At 41.3% G+C, this 24,235-nt stretch overlaps 1 protein-coding gene across 3 annotated transcripts in view; it reads left to right on the top strand.

Moving 5' to 3' along the window:
* LOC143178792 (nephrin) overlaps window positions 1-24,235 on the top strand; it is a 128,456-nt gene that overhangs the window by 58,323 nt on the left and 45,898 nt on the right. For all 3 annotated transcript variants that reach the window (XR_013001852.1, XM_076377640.1, XM_076377641.1), the window contains exon 2: window positions 22,040-22,169. Coding sequence is in view for 2 of the 3 variants with exons in the window: in XM_076377640.1 (XP_076233755.1) it covers window positions 22,040-22,169 (130 nt within the window). In the remaining variant the exon portion in view is untranslated. The remainder of the gene's footprint in view (window positions 1-22,039; window positions 22,170-24,235) is intronic.

Genomic DNA, 24,235 nt, shown 5'->3' with positions numbered 1-24,235 from the left:
CTCCCCATGTTGGAGGAAGAATACTAGCTTAAGGCGGAGCTTTCATTTGTATCCGTCGCGATCGTGCTGATGAGATTGGTCAATAGAATCGAGACAGATACGGTGAACTGGAATCGTGTCCTCGAAGCTTCATCGAATCCGAATAAACCGTCGTACGTGTCCGATGGCACGAGCTCGAAATAATGGAGGCGAGGCAGTTCGACGGACTGCGCGCCGGGCATACGTTCCACGTGTTCTGCTTTCGCTGTGAAATTCCGTGAGGGCCGTGTCCCTTTCATATTTTTCTTTCAATTATCGCGCGATGCCAGGAGGAACTAACGAAGTGGGATCGTGGAACTGCATTGGGTTATTTCGAATATTGGATCTGTGGAGGGTCTATGATATTCTTCCATATGGAGTGTTTATACAATGTCTCTGTATTTTATACAAATTATTCAATGAAGACACTTTGTAAATGATCCTAAATTTCAGTATTTCGTACTTCTATAATTAATTAATTATCAAAGCTTTAGAAATCCCTCTACAGAGTACTTCCTAAATTTTCTTAACTCTCTTCAAAGAAGTATAAATAGAAACACAGTAAACATAAAATTCTAACTAACTTTCTCAATACAACTTCCGAATCTATTACCAGCTGCAAAAAGTCTATTAGTTCCACGCTGTGGCAAGTTTATCAGCTCAATAGGCGAACATCCGAGTAGCTTCTGTGATTACTGCCGTAATGGCTGCATCGATTTCCACCGCGAATTCGTAGCTGCGGTAACTTATAATCTGCGCATTATTAGTTCTATCGAGTAAAGGAATCAGAATTTCCATCGAGGGATCGCGAGAAGCCTCTCTTGTGCTCAAGCTATCAACGCGAGAGGGGATTACACGGGGTGGATGCGGCGGTTCCGCTCGCGGTTCGAAAGGCTCCCCGTTCGCGATGGAATGATCGCGTCGGGGCCAACTCCGAGAAAGTTGTCGAGAGGAAGCCGTGGGAGTAGGTGTAGGAGGCTTAGAGCTGCGCAGGGCTGCGTTCGCCACGAGACGCCTTTCCTTTTCTCCCGTTCTTCAACGCGAGCGCTGAAACGAAGTTCCGAGACGGAGGGCTAACGCGCTGGCTAACAGAGAAGCAAGTCAAGCCTCGCAAGTTACACACGGCAGAGGGTATCTGGCTATTTGGCTCCTTCCCCCATTCGTTTAACTTTCCACCTCCTCGACCCTGCGAGTTTTCACCCCTTTTTCAACTTCGTTTATCTCGGTTCTCCGTTTCGTTCCTTCGCCCCCTTCGTTTTTTTCCCTCCACGGTTTCCTTTGCACGCAGCCTCCCATGGAACAGTGTGGTGATGTTCGTGTCGAGACTGCGTTGAATAAATTTCCACTTTCGATGGAGACGTTATAGAGACATAAACGCCGACTTTGACAGACGTGTTCTACTGAATAAGCGATCCCGATGGAATTCACAAGTTTATTTGAAACATTTGGCTAAAATTAGTACAGTGGGTTTAGTTTCCGATATGAAACGCTTGAAATGAAGTCGGATTGAAATATTCGGCGATTTGATGCAGACGAATCTTTAAATGATAAAGCAGACAGAAATAGAGACTGAACTTTCGGTAGAAATTTAGGAGATGATGAAAATTACTCTCCATGTAATGACATGTTTAGGATAAAAGAATAGGAAACGTAAAATGCAAGGTCTTTCTAAACAGCATGGCATAACTTTAAGGGGTGATTGTAGATAGCAAAATAAAACGAAAATCAAGAATAATAATTTCGCGTTTGAGGCTTCATTTGTTAGTTATAAGCGTCTAAAGAATCTAGTGGAAATCACTGAAAAAGAGCCTACGCGTAGGCCTCGAGCAGTGGTTGTCCTCAGTGTAACCTTGACACAAGCGAGGGGACAGGTTAGCTATTCAACCAGCACTGTTCAATGTAGGGACCTCTCATTCGCCTGGTTCCTCTCCCAACCTTTCTGTTGTATGCACATGATATGTATATCAGTCATAGTATTTAAGTCTTTCTATAAACAAAGAAACTTACATATCATGTCGGCTTTCGTAGCGTCGCATGGCTGCCTTGACGATGGAATCGGAAGCAGGAGAGCTCACGGGGCTCGCGAGTCCTCGTTTGAACAGCACTGTGTTCGACAGTGAGTGATCTACGCTGCTGCGCAGACAACCACTGCTTGAGGTGTCCGCGCGAGCTGATTTCTGGTGATTTCCACCAGATTTTTAGACGCTTATAACTAACGAACGAAGTCTCAAACGTGAAATTGTTATTCTTAATTTTCGTCTTATTCTGGTATCTAGAATCATTCCTTAAAAACTGACGTGCTGTTCAGATACATCCTGTATAGAAGATAAGTCTACTCGTAACACAAGCAAGTATACTATCGACTGAATTCCTGCATAAGTAAAAACGCTCGTGTGAGTACTCGAAACTTGTACCACTTGGGATACACAATACAACAAGAATCGCAACGCTAAGTCAAAGCTCCCAAGATTCAGCTTAGGGAAAAAGACGCCACTACCTCAACGTCTTCCAACTTTCGTAAACAAAAAGCCGTAATACGATTTTTTATCGACCGTGAAGGTATTAAGCTGCTCCCCGGCAGCGCGGCCGCCACCCTCGCGCGCGTCAGCCTTTCTTCTTAACTTTTATCTCGACGCCTTGGTTTTTGCCGTTTTTGCGCCAGCTCCTACGTTTCGCGCTATTCTTTTACAACTTGCCGCCTTCCGTCTCGATGAATCGCGTTTTCCCCTTACCCCCGCCGATTTCTTTCTTATCCATTTCCTTCCCGCGTCACTTTGCTCTCCCCATTCGAAGGTTTTGCCTCGACTCGGATCGATGCTCGACACCGTTCGATCCCCAACGAAACTCTCCCTCGAGCCGAGCCACTCGATGGCTAGGTGGGCGCGTTCGTTTAAAAATTTCCTTTGAAAGACGCGTTCGCGTCTGGCGCACTCGATCAAAGAGTAATCAACTAGGGAGACTGAAGGAGGCCACGAGGAGGATAGGAGGGTCGTTAATTAAGTAAGCCGAGTTTCGAAGCCGAGCCCAGTCGTCGTCGGAGCACTATCCGGGAGCGGTCGTCGATGAACGGGAAGCTACTTTCTTCGATGTCGAATGCCTCTTAGTTTTCAAGAATGTGGTATTTAAAGGAAATACCTTGGAAGATCGATGAATAAACTTGAAGAGTTGCTCGTGACTAACAATGGGACCTCGGCTCTCTCGTCGATCCGGAACGTTGCCCGAGTGGTGATATCATGAAAGCGAGGCATTTCGTGCCAATTACAGTGGATGCGAAAGAATTTCTATCATTGACCAGGTAATTGAACTTTCAAAGAGGAATGTAGTTTTCTTAGCTTTGTGAAGTGGTTGGGACCTATTTTCCTGACTTCTCTGTGTCTGTCTTAAGACATATTCTTCTGATTTCTCTGTGTCTGTCTTAAGTCTTATTCTATTGATTTCCCTGTGCCTGTATTAAAACTTATTCTACTGATTTCTTTGTGTCTGTATTAAGACTTATTCTACTAATGTCTCTGACCTGGTTACTCCAGGTAAGTAGTAGAATAAGCCTCAAGTCAGACACATTTTATATGAATTTTAGACCTTCTCTCAATAATTAATAACCCCGAAATGAAAGTTGAATCACATTTTCGTTCTATTTTAGTTTCTAGAATCGTTCCTTAATATTCTCGAACGCCTGTCGTTGAGCAAATATAATACAATACATGTAGTAAATACTTTATTTCTAGGAGCTAATCATTTTCTTCGTAGACTACCACAAATTCTACTACTCTACACTCGGTGTAAAATCTTCAGTTTCCATTTACTCACATTGACCTCCCATTGAACTCATTTTAACAAGTTTCTGAATCCTCCTCGTGTCTTCGCAATTTTGCACGCGGTCGACTGTACCGCGGCAGAATTATGCTGTAATTTCGAAAAGACGTTTGAGGAGGCGCCCTATTTCCGCGACGAAAGGTAATCTCCAACTGGATAAAACGCCGCAGTCGTTTCGTGCATCGCGGAATACTCCTTTAGCGGTATACCCAGGGAAGAATATGCAGTCGGAAGCTGTTACTGCTTTATTGCCACGTGATTTCGGAATTTCATGTCGGCTATATTTTCGTCGTAGCATCCAGGGTTTGTCGGTAAAATATTTCTCCCGGTGTATATGCGCTCGTACTGCATCATCCTGTGGCCGTTTCATTAAAACGATGAAAACAGTGACCGAACGGCAGGGATGAAATTCAATTTCCTAGACTACCTGCATTGTAACGTACATTAGCGAGGAATATTACGTTATTATTGACACGTATTATTGACGAATTCACGTCACTCTCTGTATTTCCTTCTACCATTGAAATTGTCCATTTCCATTAGCTCGCTTGTTCCCCCGGTTTTCAGTGAGATATTTTTCGCGAGTCTCTCTTGGCAGTTTCGACTACGTGTTCCCTTGATATTTCCAGAGAATATTCAGCAATTCAAAAATACATTGAATTCTCTGCAAACGGAATCGTAACTTTATTTAAAAATCGCGTAAGGATACAGTGAATGTTTAATCCACCGATTAGCATATGAGTTCTATATCTCAAAGCCAGAGTAACTCAAGTCTATTTTTGTTATTTTTCAGAAGAACCGAAAAACAAATGCGATTACTTATTTCTTAAAATAGTATTCGAACTAGTTTATACTTTTAAATTTCGTTCATTCATAACGTAACTTCTCTGAATTCCTATTATTCTAATAAGATGAAAAAAGGGCAATATGATCTTGTAAAAAATTTAATTTTGTGAAAATGAACTTGGGTTAGTCTAGCTCTGAGGTACAGAGTTACTTTGTTTCTGACTCTACAATTTTATTAATATTGAAAGTGTAATGTAGAAAATGACTACTTTGAAGATTATTTGAACGATTTAAGATTTACGAGGGAAATTGAAATTCACTTCTCGGGAAATCAATTCTGCGAACACGTGAAGCGTCTGATGTATGAAACGTGAGAACCGTCTCAAGTATGTCGCTGATTTATCAGAAATGAATGCAATGCATGTTTCAAGAAGCGGCGAAGAAGGATGCTGAGTGCTTGATAGGACGGGTCTTGCGGGTGGTCCGAGTATGAAAAGGGGATCTTTAAAGATCGACCGTGCAGATACTATTCCTCTTCGTTTCCCGAGAGTCTGCGGCCTTACCTTTTGATCCCGGACGTCCTTTCATCGCGAACGAATAAGTAATCGGATACGGAAGCACTCTACTTGTGCTTGAGGCTAATGCACAACAATAAGCTTGAGAAATGGATTACAATTAAACTTGAATGAAGTCGGGGAAACATTACAGTGATTTTGAAAATGCGTCAAGTGACCCATACGATATGTTAATATTTCGTGTATCTATTCTAGTAAAAATGAGATTCCCGAGCTATTATATGTGATTTTCCTATAAACATTTAACAAACTCGGTTTCAGAGGTTTTTAAATTTTTCATGGAACAATAAATCGCTCAAAAAATAGGCTTTTAATACTTTAGTGATTTACAGAAAAGCAATAAGCACTTCTGTTAAATTCGTCATACTCTTGTCATTGTTTTTCTTTCGTTTCGTGTCATCTATAAAACACAGAAAATTGTTATCAATTCAATAACAGTTTCATTTCATACATTGAAAGCAAGTGGACGGAATTCCAAAAAAATTGTTGTATTCATTTCTGCAATATTTTCGTTCTGCAGTGATAAAAGTCGCGTGACGGGAAATCAATAACCGAGTACGATATTGTAGAATGTAACGAAAAAATTGCAGTTTGAATGTTAAAAGGGTATTACTGGGAATAGAACTAAAAATTCTCCTCGGTCGATAGTTTCGAGACACGGAGGCATGCAATTCCTCATTGCAAGCGCGGCAGCCTGACCTGCGGAATATATTCTCGATTTCCCTCACAGCAAAGGAACGCTTGTCCCCGGAAATCCTGCAGGAGCCAGAGATTCGACTTCCTCCCTGGCACGGATAAAAGCGGACGAGAGATTTCCCTACTGAGAATCGTTCGAGAGCCATCCTGGAGTCCGACGATAGAACTGGAGCAGTCGGTCGTCTCTACACCCGTTATGTATTTGATACAAGTGCTATTTGTCCTTCGCAAATTTGATCCTGAGATAGATCGTACCCCTCAAACGTAATGGAACACAGTTTTGGAGCGCTGTTGTTTGGTTAGGAGTGCATTTCGATTTCTTCCACGGTGCAGAAAGAAGATAACGATATTCCCAGACAGGGTATTTGAAGACGATCGTATAAGTTTCATAAAATTGAAATATAGTGTCTTTAAAATCGTTCTTCGTTGAAATCTTGGGGAATTGAGATTTTTAAATATTTAAAGGAAAATTAAATGGTAGATCTTCTTGGAAATGAAATTTTTCGAAAGAGCATATTACTGAAGTTGAAGTTATAAAACATGTTTTAAACGTTAAACACTTCAAAGAGCAATTCGAAACGGAACTTTTGAAAAGACTTCTTTGAATAATGGAATTCTTAGTACCTAAAGATATCTTCAGTAAAAGTTTTTAAGAGACTTTTAATGTGTCTTTGATTCTGAGTCATTCTACGAATGTAGTGCTATTCTCCACGAACAATTGTGATGTTTTATATATTCGAACCCTTCTACTTATAATTTCAGAATACTAAAATATTTCACTATGTAATAAAATAATATCCAACTAAAATACTGAATATTCTACTATTAAGACCTAGCACTGTCATCTAGTATCCGTAGTACTATTAATATTAATAATTAATGCACTACTAGTATCTAGTGTATATAGTACCAGTGCTACTACTAGTAACACAAATGCAATAAATATTTGCGAGCTACCACCTTATAGAAATATCACTCGAATCTCCTTGTGAGTTCGAGAATAGTCAATAGTCATCGCATCCTGTCGCAAGGTCAGGGAAAAGTGGACAAATGCCCGCTTGACTGACGCGACAGGAAAAGGAAAACGGGAAAACCGTGAGTGGCTGGTTAAGTAGGCAAGACATCCCACGCATTCGAGGATGGGGTGGGGAGGAAAAGGGTGGGCCGCAGAGGGAAAATAGTAGCTGTTCCGTCGTCCTCTTCTCCGTCTTCTTCGCCAGGGCAAAAGACAAACGCGCAGACAGACGAAAAGGAGACGGGGGCAAGGGGATGAAGTTGGCACGCGTCTGGCATACGGTACTCAACCGTTAAAACTTGCCAGGCCAGGCACCAAATGCTATTCCGCAGCAGCTTTCGCGGCTCTGGGCACATACTCGGTATCTGCGAAAAATAGAAACAAAAATCGAGATTGTAACGTGAGGGGATGCTCAACGAGAGATGTGTCGAATGGTCGTTTAGCAGATTACTGAATGTTTGATGATAAAGTGGGCAGCCTCGTATTGTCACGAAATCGGATAGCAGTTTTAAGTACTAGATACATGCATGGCGTGCAAATGGATACCACTTCTGGAACGCTTGAAAGAACTTTTGATAAAACGACTCCCTCCATTGGGGTGTTTTTATTTCACTGGGTATAGGTAGTAAAGGTATTTTATATTTCAGTGGTAGAGGTAACTTTGGTTATAAGGGAAATGCTGAGTTTTATTTTTAGTACAGTTTAATTAGTATTTTAATGAAATAAGAATTTAATTTTGTTTCGCCTGAAAGACTGAGTGCACGATAAGATCTATAAAGTGCACTGCTAAGCAATGCAGAGTAATTCAGTAGAAAACATGTTTGCATTTACGATTAATCGCTAGCCACATTTCGCATTTTAAATAAAGGCAGACGCATTCGATTATTCATCAAAGATATGCTCATTTTGCATGAAAATATCGTAATCTAATTCAAAGATCGATCGAACGCGATTGATGCGAAAAAATGGAGCGGTGAAACAGAATTTAATTTCGTAGTTCCGCTTAAACATTTCTGATTACTATGCCGTATTTGCGAGATCGCGATTGAATTTTTTATTCAATCTTCTTTTAATTTAACGATCGTGCAAATATTCTGGGAAATCTGCAACAAGAGAGACATATCAAAGGTGCAGTTCGTTCATGCATAATTTCATTGTTCGATGAATTTCTTTGATTAATATTTAACTAGGCGATAATAATCAGTACTGCAGGCAATAAAATATTTCTTGTGAATCGATACAGAATCTATAGCTTTATTCGCTGTCATGCCTTTCTTTTAGATGGGATTACTCTTCCGCCAATCGAATAGGACAACATCGATGCGTGCTGCGCTAGCAAGATCTTTATTATATCGTTTTTTTTTCTCGTGTGTCTTCCCTGCAGTTTCCGCGCGAATCGCCTCCCTCGTATCTCACTTTCACCAACAAAGCGTAATTTTCATACGCCAGAAAGAAACCTAATCGCGAGGAAAGCTTTCGTTCGGCTCTCTCGCCACGCATCGTCACCCCGTTTCGAGACGAATCGAGCGGAGATTCGTTGCAGCGTTGAAAAATCGACCACCGTGAACAGATCTCGCTTTCATTGCCACGCAATCTTCATGCGAGTTCACGTTACCAATCTTGGTAGTATCAGCCAAGTGTCGTATGACTGCTCACGGCTGCGCAACTATGAGTGTCTTATCACTGCCTCAGAGCTATCCAGGTCGTGGTAATATTACTCAGTTATTGAATGCCTTCAAAAGATACACTTTCACGTACAGGTTTCTAGGTTTACTTACATACATTTGATTTCAAACCTGAGGAAATTAGAGAAAATTGTCTAACCATTTATAAAACAGTTTGTAAGCTTTTAGAAAAATGCCTGAGAAAAAGATTACAAAAAAAGGAAGGGAGGTCTACATTCTCTACATCTCAAAATTGTATAAAATTCCATGCATAGAACATAGCAGTAAAATCTTAGTACACTCTGTATATGACACGAACAGTCATTAAAAAAACCGAATTCTCCCAGTGACTAGAAAGCAACTGTTCACATTATTCAGCACAAACTAGTCTGTCCGAGGACGCCAACAGGCGACCATCAAACGATGACACTGTACAAATCGACATCCAGAGCCTGAAGAATGTTCGATTGGACAGCTGTCGGTTGGCTGCTTCTGGCTGAACAAGTAGTGGGAATCAATCTTTCCTCGTCCTTCCAGCGGCGGGCTGGTAATTATTACTCGCGACTTCTCTATCGCGGCCAACAAAGTGATCTCGTCATTTTTCGAGCCCTGGATAACGAGCACCCAGGTTCCTCGATAATTGCGTTACGCTCGAAACGACGTAATTACGGGCTGCTGCGTGCACATTTTTTCTCAGGAGACGCCCGCGATTCGAGCGAGCCTCGCGCGCATCCGAGATCGTGGCCAATCGATAAATCACTGCACGCAGAGGGACCGAACCTCGCATCAAGCCCGAAGGAATCATTTATCGTGTGCAAGCTAGCTTTATCTGCGAATGATCATCGGTACGGTGTTCGGCTGTGAGTCGATGAGTGTCGATAATACCTATCGAGAATCGTAAATTTGGATCTTCGACTCCTGGGCCTTGAGTTATAGCGAGGTAGTTATAGCTGTAGTGGTTCGCAGAGGGATTTATCCTCACTTTATGCTTAATAATTCCATTTTTATTTGGTTATGACGAGAAAATTTATTTTTAAGTCATATTTGTTCGCATGGTTTTCGAATAATATATTGTTCTGTATTTAATGAGTAATGTTCGGTAAATTCGAGTGTAAAACAGACAATTCGGAAGGACATGAATCGATTTTACGTCCAGCAAGTGATACATAGTAAATTATGCAGATCATTTGTTTTCGTTACGTGAAAATGAAAAATGGAATACATTTCATCATTCTTGTGTGATCCAGAAATTGAGAGTCTTATGAGCACATTGATTTTTCACCTCAATTTTTACCTTTCAATATGTAAGTATAGTTAAAGTTGCATAAAAGATGCAGAATGAAAATTGTGAAGTTCACTTGAGGTAAATGCGAGAGATGCTTGGGGATTAAAAATTGGCAGACGTGAAAGGTGAAAGTGTGAGATATTTTTTGGAACGCTGAGAACCCGGATGACAAAATAGATGGAGAAATGTGGCAGTTTCATACATATTCCGCAAAAGAGAGGTTTTAAAGGACAGCAGTGTGTATTCTGTGAAAGATCAACGTAAAGGCAAATATCGCGTAGTGAGATGAAAACGGTGATAGCCCTTGCTGCAATACAAATCATGCAAACGTTATTGCCCGAATAAAATAAATCTCTCTTTTGGAAGTATAATATCTTTTCTTGCTGAATATTCAGTGGAACTTTTTACTGTTTCCCACTCTCTGTGTACTTTTATTTCCATCATCTCCCAGCTCTCAAACGACTACCCCAGCGGTGCTATGTTTCACTTTCAGCCAACAACGCGTCAAACAATATCGACGTATGAAGCGATGTTTTACTTTTTCATAAAAGCCGCAATAATGTTCTTTCCAGGTACTTTGAGAGTCACTGGCACGAAGTGCAGAGCAGGCGCCATTCTGCGGCCTCGAATTTGTCAATTGCACTTCAACAGGAAAATCGTATTCGATCAATTAAGGGGGCTCGATGCGTTAAATTGCTCTCGTTTAAAAAAATATTTTCCAAGACCTGTCGAATATCGTGCAGCGAAACGAAAAATTATCGACTTGCGTATTGAACTGGAAAGCTCAAAAAGTACAATTCTCAATCGTCTTTTTCTGACGTTGCAAAATAAGTAGTAGAGGGTCTATTTAATACTGTGGTTACAATTTTTTGTCTTTGCATTAATCTTCAAATCTCCGTAATTCATGAATCTATCTTCTATGGTCTATTTTTGATAATTTTAGTTTATAGAAGTCATTGGAAGGCTTATCTTAAGAGACACTCTGTATATGTATAAAAATACCAATAGTCAAGCCTGGTTTTCGAAGTGTTGCTAGCTCACACACACAAAGGTTGTTACTTCACAGCAGATTATTCTTTTTATCATCTCCTTTAGCAGCATCCAAGTGGTGTAAAGCAGCACCGCGACCCTGTATTCCATGAAAGCTGGCTGTCGTAAAAAGCGAGGGGGCAGAAGACTATAAAAGAAAGGAGGAGGTTCGATGGGTTTCGTCATTGAAGTTTTTTACCGGCCTATAAAATGAAATCGGTACATCTTGGAAACAAGTGCGAGAGACACTGTAGGTTATTCAAGTGGAAATATCACGATTTATGGGGAGAAGTTTTTGCTTGAACGACATGTATGTGTTGGTTGATCGAGTCCAGCACCTTTTTAATTGGGCTTCGTTCATTTTTAAACTGACTGTACTCGATAAATGTTTAATAAGTGGGAACCTGCGAGAGACTTCATCGATATGTTGAAATAACTGCAAATAAGTACCTTAAGTGCGTCAGAAAATTCTACCAATTTCTGTAGACACTTTTCACTGAACTTTTTAATGTTTACCTTCTCATTGAAGTAACGGTTTTGTTACCATTTCCACACATAAATTCTGATTCGGTAAAAAGACTTGAAAAACGACAGCGTGTAATAAATTACAAAACTTCCGACATATTCAGTTGAAGAATTTTATTAATGATTTAGTCATTCCCGATATCAAGTTACTGTTATGTAAATGCTCGTTAACACACGGTTTACAACATAAATTTGCATATCCCTCATAATTCTCCCAGAACCATCAATACAGGAAATGCCTCATTGAAATCCCAAACATAGAGAGACAATTACGAATATTAATAACTTTTTCTCAAAATCTGATTCTTCTCATTCTACCTTGTTGCCTCTGAGATTTATCTCGCAAGAACGTTTCAAGGATATTCAATCTCGCTCCAAATCTCTAACAGTTGCAGTCCCATTCCGCTCCGAGCGAGCAGCACAAAGGAGCTCGGGAGTTCCCACTATCGATCAAAAGTTTACCCCAGATGATAGACCTATTTCATAGCTAGTCAACGATATAAGGCTCTTCCGCCCCGCGCATACCGCGGCTAATAAACAACACGCAGCCTCGCGAGGCTCTCGATTCAGCGCAACTCAGGAGGGAAACTCATGTTCACGTAGAACTTCTCGCGAGTTGCCACGCGTGGGTAATTTGCCCAAGTTCTCGACAGCCGGCAGCTCTCATATTTGCCGTGGAATCGGGGGAATCTGGCGATGCGGGGACTTAATTAAATTCGATAAAAGGCTTCGTGAACGGGGCGCGTCGTAAACCGAGTGAATTACGATGTTGGATAACAGTGTGCCGTTTTACGTGTCGATGGGGTTGGAGGACAGAGGGCCACCGTTGACACAGCCCTCTCTTTTTTATTTCCCTCGGCCCACCTCGTGGCTGTCGATTAATTTCTTCCTCTCCTTTCTTCCCCGCGCTGCACGTGCCCGTTTTATGGCGGCGGGTTCGATACACCCGTGACAGCGATTGCGAAACCCTTGCGTCACGGGTATAAATATATACCTGTATAAATATCAGCGGCATAGGACACGGAACAGAGGCAGCGGAGGGAGCGCGTGGGTGGGTGGGCACGCAGGAGGTTGCGCGCGCGCGAGCGTTCCACGTCGTAACTCATAAAGGAGATTAATGTCTCCGGTGGAACTCGAGAACTGTAAAGCTTCGCTACAGAACTGTTCTGTTCTGTACGAAAGCTGTTACCCACGGTGGAAACTGACACGGAGATCGTGATGCGACTGCGGAACGTCGTAAAGGGGAGCTTAAAAGCGTTCAGCTCGCCGTCTTTCGCCGTTTCTGGGAAATTCGGGATTCTCTTATCGATAGCCGCGCGCGCCAGAACGAAACGGGGAAATCGCTTTTAGATACCCGCGAATAAAGCGACGAATGGAGGACGACGACGGATCTTATCTCGTTGTTTCGCGTTCCTTCATGGCTCCTGTTTACCCTGAAACTCTAGAATTGCGTTAGGTTCTAAATTTTTATTCACCTGTGAATTCCGAGCTTTAAAAGGGATGGTATCACTGCGAGGGAAGTTAATGAAGAGGGAGATGGATTTTATAGAAAGAGTATAGAAATCTCTATACTTATTTAGTAGCTATCATTATTTTCATTTTAATATATCCACAATATTACGAAAGATACTAATTGGAATTCTGGTAAAAAATTTCAAACTTCCAATTCTGTTCTTTTTTTAAATCCTTACGTAACAGTTGAACTAAGACACTAGAAATTTTGTAAAACAGTTTTTCTCTGTATTTTAGTACGGGAACCTACAGTTTGGACTGCAAATTAAAAGTATTGATTTGGGAGGGAAGTATTGTTCTACGTGAGATTGGTTGTAACAGAAGTTTTTAGTACAATGTCAATTCATGTTACAGTTCATGAAACATCCAGAGAAAAGCGTATTACACTTCGCCGTTTTTGGGGACATTTGTTCGTTTTATTGAAGCAAAAGTTTTCAATTTTCATGTTGTCAAATTGAGGTACATGATTCCTGTCACTGTTCTGATTTTTCATTCAGAGGAACTTGTAAAGTTTTAAGCTATGGAATATATGAAAAAGTATTGTTGATAGATTTGCAGCGTGCTGAGTGATTTATTTCGAACTTGAATAAAAAATATTTAAGTTTTATATAAAAATTGAAACGTTCAATTGAAACAGTTTGAGTGATTTTCTGTAGGATGAGATTTAAAAATTTATAGATTTTACAGAGTAGTTCTGTAAAACTAATTGTGTGTGTATTCTAAAGAGAATCCATACAATAGATAACTAGCCTCCGATGATGGATGTATTTCCATTAATTGATTTCGCATTAATTGGTTAATGATTGAGACCATAATAAAATAATTACTTGAATCGAGTATAGTATCAAGGAATCATTTATTTAGAGGGATAATTTATTCGATATTCTATCAATTAGTGAATAATAAATGGGGTCACCAAACGACCTGAATTAACTGCAAACATATGTAAGGTAGTGTTCGATTACAGTTTACCCATTAAACAATTCTATGCATTCACATCAACAATTCTATGCATTATGCTTACAGTTTATTACCTAAACAATTCAATTTTCTCATGGAAAGTCTTTGCAAGTAATTACAATAAGTGGATAAAACTTCTAGAAATATGTGATTTGTCACTAGCATTAATAAAAAGATAAAGCAAATTTATTTTAAACTACAGCAGCAAGTTATATTCAGGCTTTAGTAAGTATAAAGTGTCTTAACAGACTACTTGACGATTTCCAAGAGATATTTTTCTCGTGACAGAAAGTATCACAGGTATCAGGCACGTGTTTGAAACTCAGATCTTGAAAAAATTTGCATTACAGCTCGCCGCCATCGCTGACGCAAAAGCTACTTCCAACTGGCATGTATAATTACGCAGACGTGCTTGTGAGTCAATTGTAAATGAAAAAACACGCGTCATGGCTTGTAACCGTTCGCTGCAAATCGGCTTTGCGTAGTTCGTAAAGTAAATCGGAGATACACATAATCCCATTCCCGGATGGGGATCGTCAAAGGGAATCCATAAAGTCGCGACAACTACGCTCGTATAGGGTGTCCCTGAATTCGACGCAGCAAAGTACTATCTACAATTAGAAATTCATCGAGAAGAAGAAGATACGTATTCATGCAAATTCAAGGAATACGTAACTCGAAAATTTCGTGGATGACAGTATCCGTAAAAATCACATGCGAATTAAAATTGTATAAACTGCAAGATATAGGTGAAACCTACATTTGAAAGCTATGTATAAAAAATGTAGGATAATCCTCTTTGGGACTGTACCAGCGGTTCATCGACATTTTATACGTGTGTAGCCCAATCCTTTTATACTTGACGTACAAATACATTCGAGCTCGAAGCTCCAAGTGAGTAGAAAGATGAAATTGTTCCGCTGAGAATACCATTTAACAATGAGTTTATATTTTATCTCCGATAGAATCTGTTATTGTGATTTTATTTGAAGCTCTATTTCGGGTGGAGTCCAATATAAAATTTTACAACTTCGACACAATATACCTTGACATTAAACGTGGACAACGGATTGACTTTTCACTTGCCATAAATTAGACAAATGGCATTAATAGAGCCGAGTTGATTATTGAATCTTTCATCTCCAGAACCTCTAGACACCTCATTACCAAGATATTGAACTCAAAATGAAGTTCAATACAGAGAGAATTGGTACATCGAACATTCTAATAAAATCTTTAGCTTTATGAGATCACATAATTCAATCGTCTTTCCTCATTCTACGCGCGTCGAAATTGTCTGATTAGTCTCGGGGGTCACTCTACTTGCGCATAACGTTTGAAACAGTCAACGAAACGGGAACGGGAGGGGCGATTAACTAGCGTTTCCATAACAAATGAAACATTCACGATCGAAATTTACGGTGGGCATGGGTAAGCTCGCAAGCACAGGTTTATTTACGCGAGCTGGGTTGCCTACTTCGTTCTACGGTAATTACCGCGGCAATTACATCGCGATTTACAGTAATTACAACTTTTACTGGCTGAACGGAAACCGAACTGTGCCCGTCGCGGCACTCTATCCCGGGTCAGGGCCACCTTTCTCCATAAAAAGGCTTCCTGAGCACTGGTAGAAACCATTAATCTACCTACTAACGTTGCGGCGCACAATATATCTGGACTCAACATGGAGTCGTCCTTGCCAGCCAGAGGATTTTTCCTTGGAACACCGCTGTTTTAATAGTCCCCTCCGTTCCTCGTCGCACAAAGGACGACCCCAGTGTTCGAAGCGCCACGGTTGGAGGCGGCCTTCCGCTCCCTTTTGTGATCTGTCTTATCGTTTCTATCCGCTCGAAAGATTTTCGGACGCCACGCTAGCGGACTCGAAGACGCAGTATTTCTGAAAGATTAATCCCAGGAAAATGGGAATGACAGTTTCGGTTATCTTCGGAAGATTGATATTTTCGCGGCAGAGCTCCGCGACTTATGTATTGTGTGTCCTGATAAAGGTGATACAACGTCAGATTCATTGTCTATTTGTCATGTATGACACATGAGGTAAGAGAAAGGAAATGACAAGGGTAACATCGGTTTGTTAAAGTACAAATTAGTATGTATAATATAATAATACCTATTTAATTTAAACTAAACGATGTCTAGACGTAACTTTCTTAAATATTAATCAGTGTTTTCCAAATGAGTGTGTACATTCAGTACTTCGAGATAATGAATTTAGATTATTAGTGACATCCTTTTCATTGGGTATTCGATATCAAATCAGCAAGTGTTATAGAGTTATTTTTAATTTAGTAAGAGAATTATAAAAATAAAAAAACTTTCTGCATTTGAAATATAATGAAAGCTACAAATTTGATTGAATATTTATCTTTAATATACCAACATTAATTTAGGTCTTCTCGAAAATTCATTTACATTCTCAAATATGGAAAGTACCTATATATTTCTGTCTATTTGAGCAGAAATTACCCTCAGGATATCGGCTTGTTAATGTTATATGTATATGTACACTCATCTACCCTCGATTTATCAAAAAGCCGAGCTAACTTATGGCAAATGAAATGGAAATAAACCAATGTAAATTTGCAGTTCATTAGGTATTTAGAGATGTGGTCGATGTTTTCGAGTCATGGTTGCCCGGGGATAATACAATAATTTTCATCAACGTACATCATATATCTGTCCACGTCCACCAGCATCATATACTTTCGACATTGCTTGATGCTTATTTGACTTCATTCAAACGTGTAGCCAACTTGGACAAACTGTGCTTGATTAACATCGATGTTTTGACAATGCTTGTCGACAAATGTAGCGTTGCGTGTTAATCGACTCTTCATGAACTCAAATTCATCAAATTGTTCACATTTGAGTTACCTCTCTCGATTGGAACAATTTAAATAATTAATCCTCCTATAGTTCGTTCGGTATTTTAAGTCCATAATCTCATAGCCCTTCCCATATTCAAGTGAATGACGAAAAATGTTCCAATTAACACGCTAAATTGCAATAGACCCTAAAAAAGTCCCAGAAATAGCGCAGCCCTATAAATTGCATCGGGTACGATAATTCCAGGAATAACGAAAAATATCCAGCAGCGAACATTTCAAATGGAGGATTACCTCGTGGGTGTGAATTCCCAGTTATATTCCGTCTTCTCGACCACGCGGGGCCAGCGTTTCCACCCTGCCCCGCAAATGCTCCCTCTTTATTGTCGCATTAATAGCTCGAGAAAAGATAACGAACGATACTAGAACGGGCATCGGTTAAGTTTATCTTAATAGGTCTGCTTCGTTCTGCCATTATCGTAAAACGGCTATGTATGCCTAACAACCGCTCGAGGAAATAATTAACAGAGAAATAAGATCTATCGCGGTGTAAATCTAGATTACACGCTGGAATGGCGAACAGGACTTAAGAATCCCCCGACATTTTCTATCTTCGATTTCAGCGATGGGGGAGAGGTCGACGCGCGAAGGGGATGATCTTAATTACCTCTACGTGGGACAATTTGTCTTACCTTGGCCCGTTCCGTGGGGACCGAACCAACGAATACGGTTTGTAATTGATGAGCTTTAAATTACGCTGGGCCAATGAGCAACAGAGTATTGGCCGCGGTTCGTGACGGGAATCCCATATCGACTAAACTCGTATTTTTGAAGCGAACGCTGGCAGCCCTGCAGAAAGGCACTCGAACCGTTCTTCCGCGAAAATCGTTCCCGGTGTCGACACTCGAAATTGAAGTTCCTTCTCGGTCGCCCGGGGAGCACCTGAGACAAAGGCAAAAATCGATAACTCAGTTGCGCGGCGAATTACGACCCTACATTCCGATTACTTCAAAGCTGGACTCGTGAAGAATACAAAAGGATACGATTGTCCCGTTTACAGGCTGGAAACGTGGTACTTTTTTCGATTGTGTATCAATCTCGTAAAATATTCTGTAATACTCTATCTTAAATGAAGATTAATTTGTAATACATTTCTTAAAAGATGGCACAAGTTTTTAATTAGTAATTAAAATAGAAGTACAAACCTAAATATTGAAACAAAAAATCACACGATTGTTAGAAATTTATTGAAATTATGTTCTAACTCTTGAGCGCTTATTACAATGATTATAAGCTGACAATGAATTCGTCAAATCAGGCGCAAGAATTCCACCGATGTTGCTAGTAGCGATGCTCGAGCCAGAAGGAAGGGCCCTACGCGTGGGGTCCCTTTCCGCACGCCGTTTCGGCTACGTTGCCGAGGTGCGTTGTCTCCCTGGGGTTTTCCCTGGATTTTCCCCCGGGGTTGCCGCTTGCCCTCGCGGGGTGCATTTCCGCCTCGGTGGTTGCTTCCGGGGAGTGCCACTCAGGTCGTTTAGGCGGCAATTTTGAAAATTTCTTACACGATTAATAGCTAATATGAAAAGTTACTATTCCACGAAATTTACCAATTGATGGATGCATACTTGAAAAAATTGCTAAAAAATTGTTATAAAAATACTGTTATTGTTAAAATTACTTATAACATCGATTCGTTTATGCATGAATCATACCACAGTTTTAAGTCAGACCTATCGACGAGAGTTCCTCTCTTAAAAGCAACCGTATGTAATGCGGGAAAAGGTAAACACAGCAAGCCACGAATTACGATGTATTTCATCCGCTGATGTATAGCAACGCCGAGGCAGGGGCCGAGGAAAAACAAAACTAGTTAAACGTACGTGTTCGATCAAAAAGGTAAATAAGCGCGATATCCTGCGCGCTGCTCAGCTGAAGACGAAGATCGCTTTCGAGATTTAATACCTTTACGCGCTTTCGAGGAAACGGAATGATTACTTATTTATGGGTCTGCCAGCTGGCCAGGGAAAAGAGAAGGGAAAAAAGAGCAAGGCCTGTTTGCGTTTGATGTTGCCCCGAATTGGCTAGTTAAGACGAGCGGTCGTTGATGGATTCATTTTCCACGTAGAAAGGTTATTTATGAACCCCTCTAGCAGCACAGCATCGATCCGTACCGGGAACGATGGCGACTGGTTCAGAATTCTTCGGCAACGTGAACAAATTACGATGCACGCTACACATCCGCCTAACCTAGGAAACGAGACAGCTAGTACCTGTTCCTACCCTAAGTTGGAATTAGTTTCCTATCGGGTGATGGTAATTGACGCTTCTATTAGCTAATGACGACGAGATGTATCTTCCCTTGTTGGGTGGATCTATCGTTTATCGATGCACTTGCTTACAAGATACTTGCAGATTAAATTCTTTTCTTATTCCCATCAGAAGTACTCTATTATAGATCAGCTTTACATTTTCGGCATTTGTATAGTCCAGATTTCGTTTAAATTATTGATTATTGCGTTTAGTCAATAGGTAGTTTCTTCTGTATCCCATTTCCTGTGAGTACAATGAAAAGTCGTTATTTCCAGCAATTGGCAAAATTCCATACTTCATGAAGGTATGAGTAAGAATACTAAAAATTAATTTAATAGAAAATATCCAGCCACAAGTACATAATTCTCCGAAAGGTTCTCTTTAAGCGATCTTCATCAGTCGTTGCAATCATCAATCGCGAATATTCATCGTCAGCCCAGGAACATTTCCAAGACCATTAAGAGCCACATTCCTGTGCAACAGGGACCGAGTAGAATCAAAGAAGTGGGTAACCATTTGCCCGGTGGTAGTAACAAGTTCGCGTTCGGAGTTCGCGTCAAGCAAAAGTGATTAAGATCGATCGGGCGTTCCTGGAAAGAAGTTGAATTCGCCGATACCTGATACTCGATTGGCTCGGTTCTCGAGGGCAACGGTCGAGTCGGTTTCAATTACGTGGATCTTATTGGGACTGGCGCGTAAAGGGCGGCCGATGCAAGTTGCCCGAGCGAAGTCCAATAAACTGTATAACAGGATGATGGTTCGTCCGAATCCTCAGGACGGTTTCGACGCTAATACACTGTCGCGGGCGACACGAGCCGTGCAACGACTGCCACGACAAAGAAGAAACGACTCACTCTCGGTGCCTTCCATTCTCGAGCGTTTCCCCCGATCTTCTAGCTGGTTACAGCCCGTACCCCCTGCGCCCAGCCTCTGGCCTACCCTCGATCTCGGGGAAATGTATAGTACGCCCGCTTGCGGAGTTTAACCGCCATTTTTCTCGTGATAAATGAAATTGTTCCGCGCCGCGCGAGCGTGGCGCTTGTCACTGCGAACGTTCCTCCGACGCGCGGTCTCTGACCAAAAAATTTTCTCCCCGCCGTTGAAATGAAGTCTGCGATAAGTTGGACGCGTCATATGTATATGTGGGTACGTGAAATGACGAATAGAGTGCCTTTATAAAGAATGGAGTATCTCGAATGGGGTGCTTCCCTAATGGAGACAATTTTCAGCGGGAGGGCAATTTATCCTTTGAAGGGTTTTCTTGAAATAGGAGTTTCGTTACTGTGGAATGCTACACTGTGCTAATTCTCGAGAATAGTCGAGATTTTATCATTTGTAATTTTGTAGTCCTGTAGCAATAAGTCCTTATCAGTTTGTAGGACTTGACGAGCCGAATGCGCCAATAAAGAGGTTCCGCAATTTAAAAGTTTGAGAATTTGAAGACTTCAGAGTCTGCAAATCTTCCAAGAAATTAGGTCACAGGGAACAGTTTTTATAGTCAACATCTACAAAAACTGTTGACCATCTGCCATTTGTTAACAAAAAGTTTAAGAGTTCTCCCTTATGAGCAACTCTGTACCTAAGAGCCAATGTGACCCAAGTTCTTTTATTTTTAATGACAGCCAGAAAACAAATGCGAAGACACATTTGTAACTAAACATTCATGACGTAACTCAATTCGTATTATTCTAACAAAACGCAGAGAAAGCAATGAGATCCTCTAAAAAATGTAATACTGAAAAAAATGGACTTGGGTTAGTCTGGCTCTCAGATACAGACCTGACTCAATAACGCCAGAATTATACTGACAAAATTAATACATTCTGCAATGTAATTCACTCAGTAGATCTGACTACCGAAAGTTCCCAAGCTATCGATCCCCCCGACGGCGTAACTTGGCGTGTTACTCCGTTTCCACCCCATCCCCGTCAAAAACAAGCAAAGTTAAATTCGACAATGGAATTTACAAATCTCGCGACGTGGAAAATGTAACGCAGAAACTTGTTCGACCGATAATATTCAGCCAGACATCCGGACGAACTTTCCAACAGTTCATCTCCAGACGCTCAACCGCCTATCCATCCTCCGACGTTTTCTCTGCTACGGCAGCGCTGCGCTTCGAAGTTACGCCCAAGTATCAGCGCTTTGTGGTCCAAGATGGAAATCCGTGGAAAACGGCGCTGTTGCGATTCAGGTCGGCGCTCAGCCAGGCAACACTTGATCGATGAGATCCTTGGGAACGATCGGTCCTCGAGCGTCCCCGAAACGATCGTTGATTTCGGCCGACAGCGACGGCAAACACGTCACCGAGGGGGATGATGAGAGGTGTTTGCGGTGCGCACGTCGGCCCGGGTAGCTCGTTAAAATGTGATAACTCCATCTACATGTAAATCTAATAGGGTAGACGGTGCAGCGGGGACATCAAACCCACGTTAACCACCGTCTACAACATCAACCGGGAGGACTACTTCGCAGCGAGCACCTTAAGCTCGGTTAGGAAGCCGCGACCTTAACCGTCGTCGCATACGTCACCGCTAAATTCTCGTGTAATAAGACCTAATCCCGAAGGATGTCGTGGTGACTCATGGAGAGCGCCTTACCCGCTGGGATTTCTGTTGCCTGTGTAAAACCATCTCGTACTGAATGAATGCGGTTAATTATGCTTGTGCACCTACCTACACATGATTTCATTCGCTTCTTGCGACTGGCGGTTTACGGCGTTGGCGTGGAAGATGAATTGGGGGGATGCTTTGACTTTCTATGGGGGAAGTGGAGGTAGCAAGAAGTTGTGGAGCGAAGGGATGAGGGTATGGGAAAATAAGAAAATTTAGGTGAACAGTAAATAGAGTTTATTTAAGGGTTCAATATTTTAGGTAATTCTTCGAGTACTACTTAGTGTAAGAGTTTGATAAATGAAGCTTCTAGTCCTGGTCAAGTAGAGCAAGTAGATTACAAATTATTTCAAATACGAACTTGAGTAATAACGTTCGATTTACTTTGCTTTGTAGTTCCAATCGTCGCTGTCGATGGAGTGGTGGGCAGCAAAGTACAACTGCCTTGTGACATTCGTTCCGCTGATAACGACAAGGTTCTCATGGTGCTGTGGTATAAGGAAGGGAACGGAGAGCCAATCTACAGGTAAGCTGAAAGTATTCTGATTCTTCTGAGGAAGTAAGTAAGCTGGGTTATAAAACTGTAATGAATCATGGTTTCTGTTTCATTGGAGATAGAAAACAGATGGTACAGAAAAACAGTGAATGTTGCAAGGTGTTGACCTTCCCTAGTTCTTATATAATAAAATTGAAATATTTCATTTATTCTAATAAGAAGAATGTATAATACAAATCAGAAATTGTTCAATTATACTACAAAAACTGTAGATTTATAGTATCGTAAGTATTTCAGAATTCTTTATTTATCATAGCGTTTAAAATAGCTAATTTGTACGAAAAAAGCACATCTTCAAAAAATATACATTTTTTTTTTATTCATAGTTATACGTACAAAGATAAAGTTCTACAGAGATGAACTTAGTTACCAATTCAACAAGTTTTCTCTATTATCTCCTTTCTCTACTGAAACTATGATCCTCTATAATTAAACCACACATCCAACAACTGAAAGATTCACACATTCAAAACTATCTTCCCAATTCCAAATACCAAATCAAAGAAAATCGTGGCACACAAAGCCAAAGGCAAATTCAGCCTCCTATTAAAGCAACACGAACAGGCTCTAACACAGGAAAATGAACTCTCCTTCATCCCCTAGCGGGTATAATCCTGAGTCCCCTACATCCTCGGAATTCATCAGAAACCTTTAAAAACCAACCCGATTACAAAGACATCGTGCCAGGCGAACGAGCACCATCTAAAATTCCCCCGAAACCCGATAATCTAGGAATATAAATTACCCGAAAGACCTAAAAAAGGGAGAAAGAGAGAGGAGGCGGCGGTCCAGAAATTCCTCGCGTTATTTTCCGCGGTGAACTTCATTTGCTCCCCGACTCGCCGTTTCGCTTCCGCGGCCCGTGAAATTTTGCATATAGAATGGTGCGCGCCCTCCCCCCCTCCCTCCACCCTTGGCAACCCCGTTTCTGTCCGCCAGTTTGAGAAGCGCGACACGTGACTTCTGGACGAGGGGGTGGGAGGGTGTGTCGTAGGGGAACGACGACGTTAGTACCCGTCGAGTCATATTTAAGAAATGTAATAAGCTGTAAGATATGTGCGGCCCAAGCGATGCATCGTCCCGAGATCGTGCCTCTGCTTTCGCCCTACCTTCCGCAGGGGGGCGGGGATGGGTGAGCCTTGTCCCGGGCATAGGTCGTCTCCCGTTGTAAAGTCAGTTTAATCCTCGCCGCACGGGAGGAGGGGCTTTAAATTTAAAGGCAGTCAGACACCCCATGTACCCTCTCAACGAGCTCCTCTTTCCTTGTTTCGCCCAGCCACTTCCGGGTGTAGCATTAAAATATTTATTGCGTGACACGATGGCTCCCTTATCGTGCCCGCCTCGCACTGTTAGCGAAACAAAATACTGCGATCACGCGTTCATAAACTTTGCATATCCTCCATTGCTCTCTCTTTTTTACTTCTGCGGTTGGGTCTAGGTGGCTCTTCGACTAACATGATGGGGTTAGGACTGTGTATGGCTAAAGGATGGCATACTTTAGTTTAGGTGGAGGTAATAATAATTTTATTGCGAAAGATCCCGGGGAAGAGTTTTTACTAGTTAATTAAGTTTTCATGATAAAAAACTATGCATTCTGTTACGTTGCCGAGGCAAACTACTAATTTCGAAACCTCGGAATTAGGGGCTGCAACAGAAGCATGGTCTTGTGGTAGAGGAACTAGTGCTCGTACTATCACTAGGCGCCGTTATGTTTGATAAACGGAGGTAACTTTTAAACGAAAGCGCAATTTTGCTTTAGGGCAAACACTGGGCGAAGATAAGCAGAGGCATGTTCTCCAGTTAAATTTACCTCTGTATATCATAAAACTTAATTGACTAGCGATATTGTACTTTGTATCTCTGGCGTAAGTCAACGGAGATGTTAACCTCTTCGAAACCACCCCCCGTACTTTATTTTCTCCAGTTCCGTGATGTCGCTTAACTTCCTCTTAATCTGATCTGCAATCTCATTATGCCGATTTATTCAGCCACTTGAACATTTCGCTCTAACAGGTCCTGCTTCATTCGATTCTCTT

The sequence above is a fragment of the Calliopsis andreniformis genome, chromosome 5 (assembly GCF_051401765.1).
Source record: "Calliopsis andreniformis isolate RMS-2024a chromosome 5, iyCalAndr_principal, whole genome shotgun sequence".
NCBI lineage: Eukaryota > Metazoa > Arthropoda > Insecta > Hymenoptera > Andrenidae > Calliopsis > Calliopsis andreniformis.
This window is presented reverse-complemented; position numbering and strand designations above follow the sequence as displayed.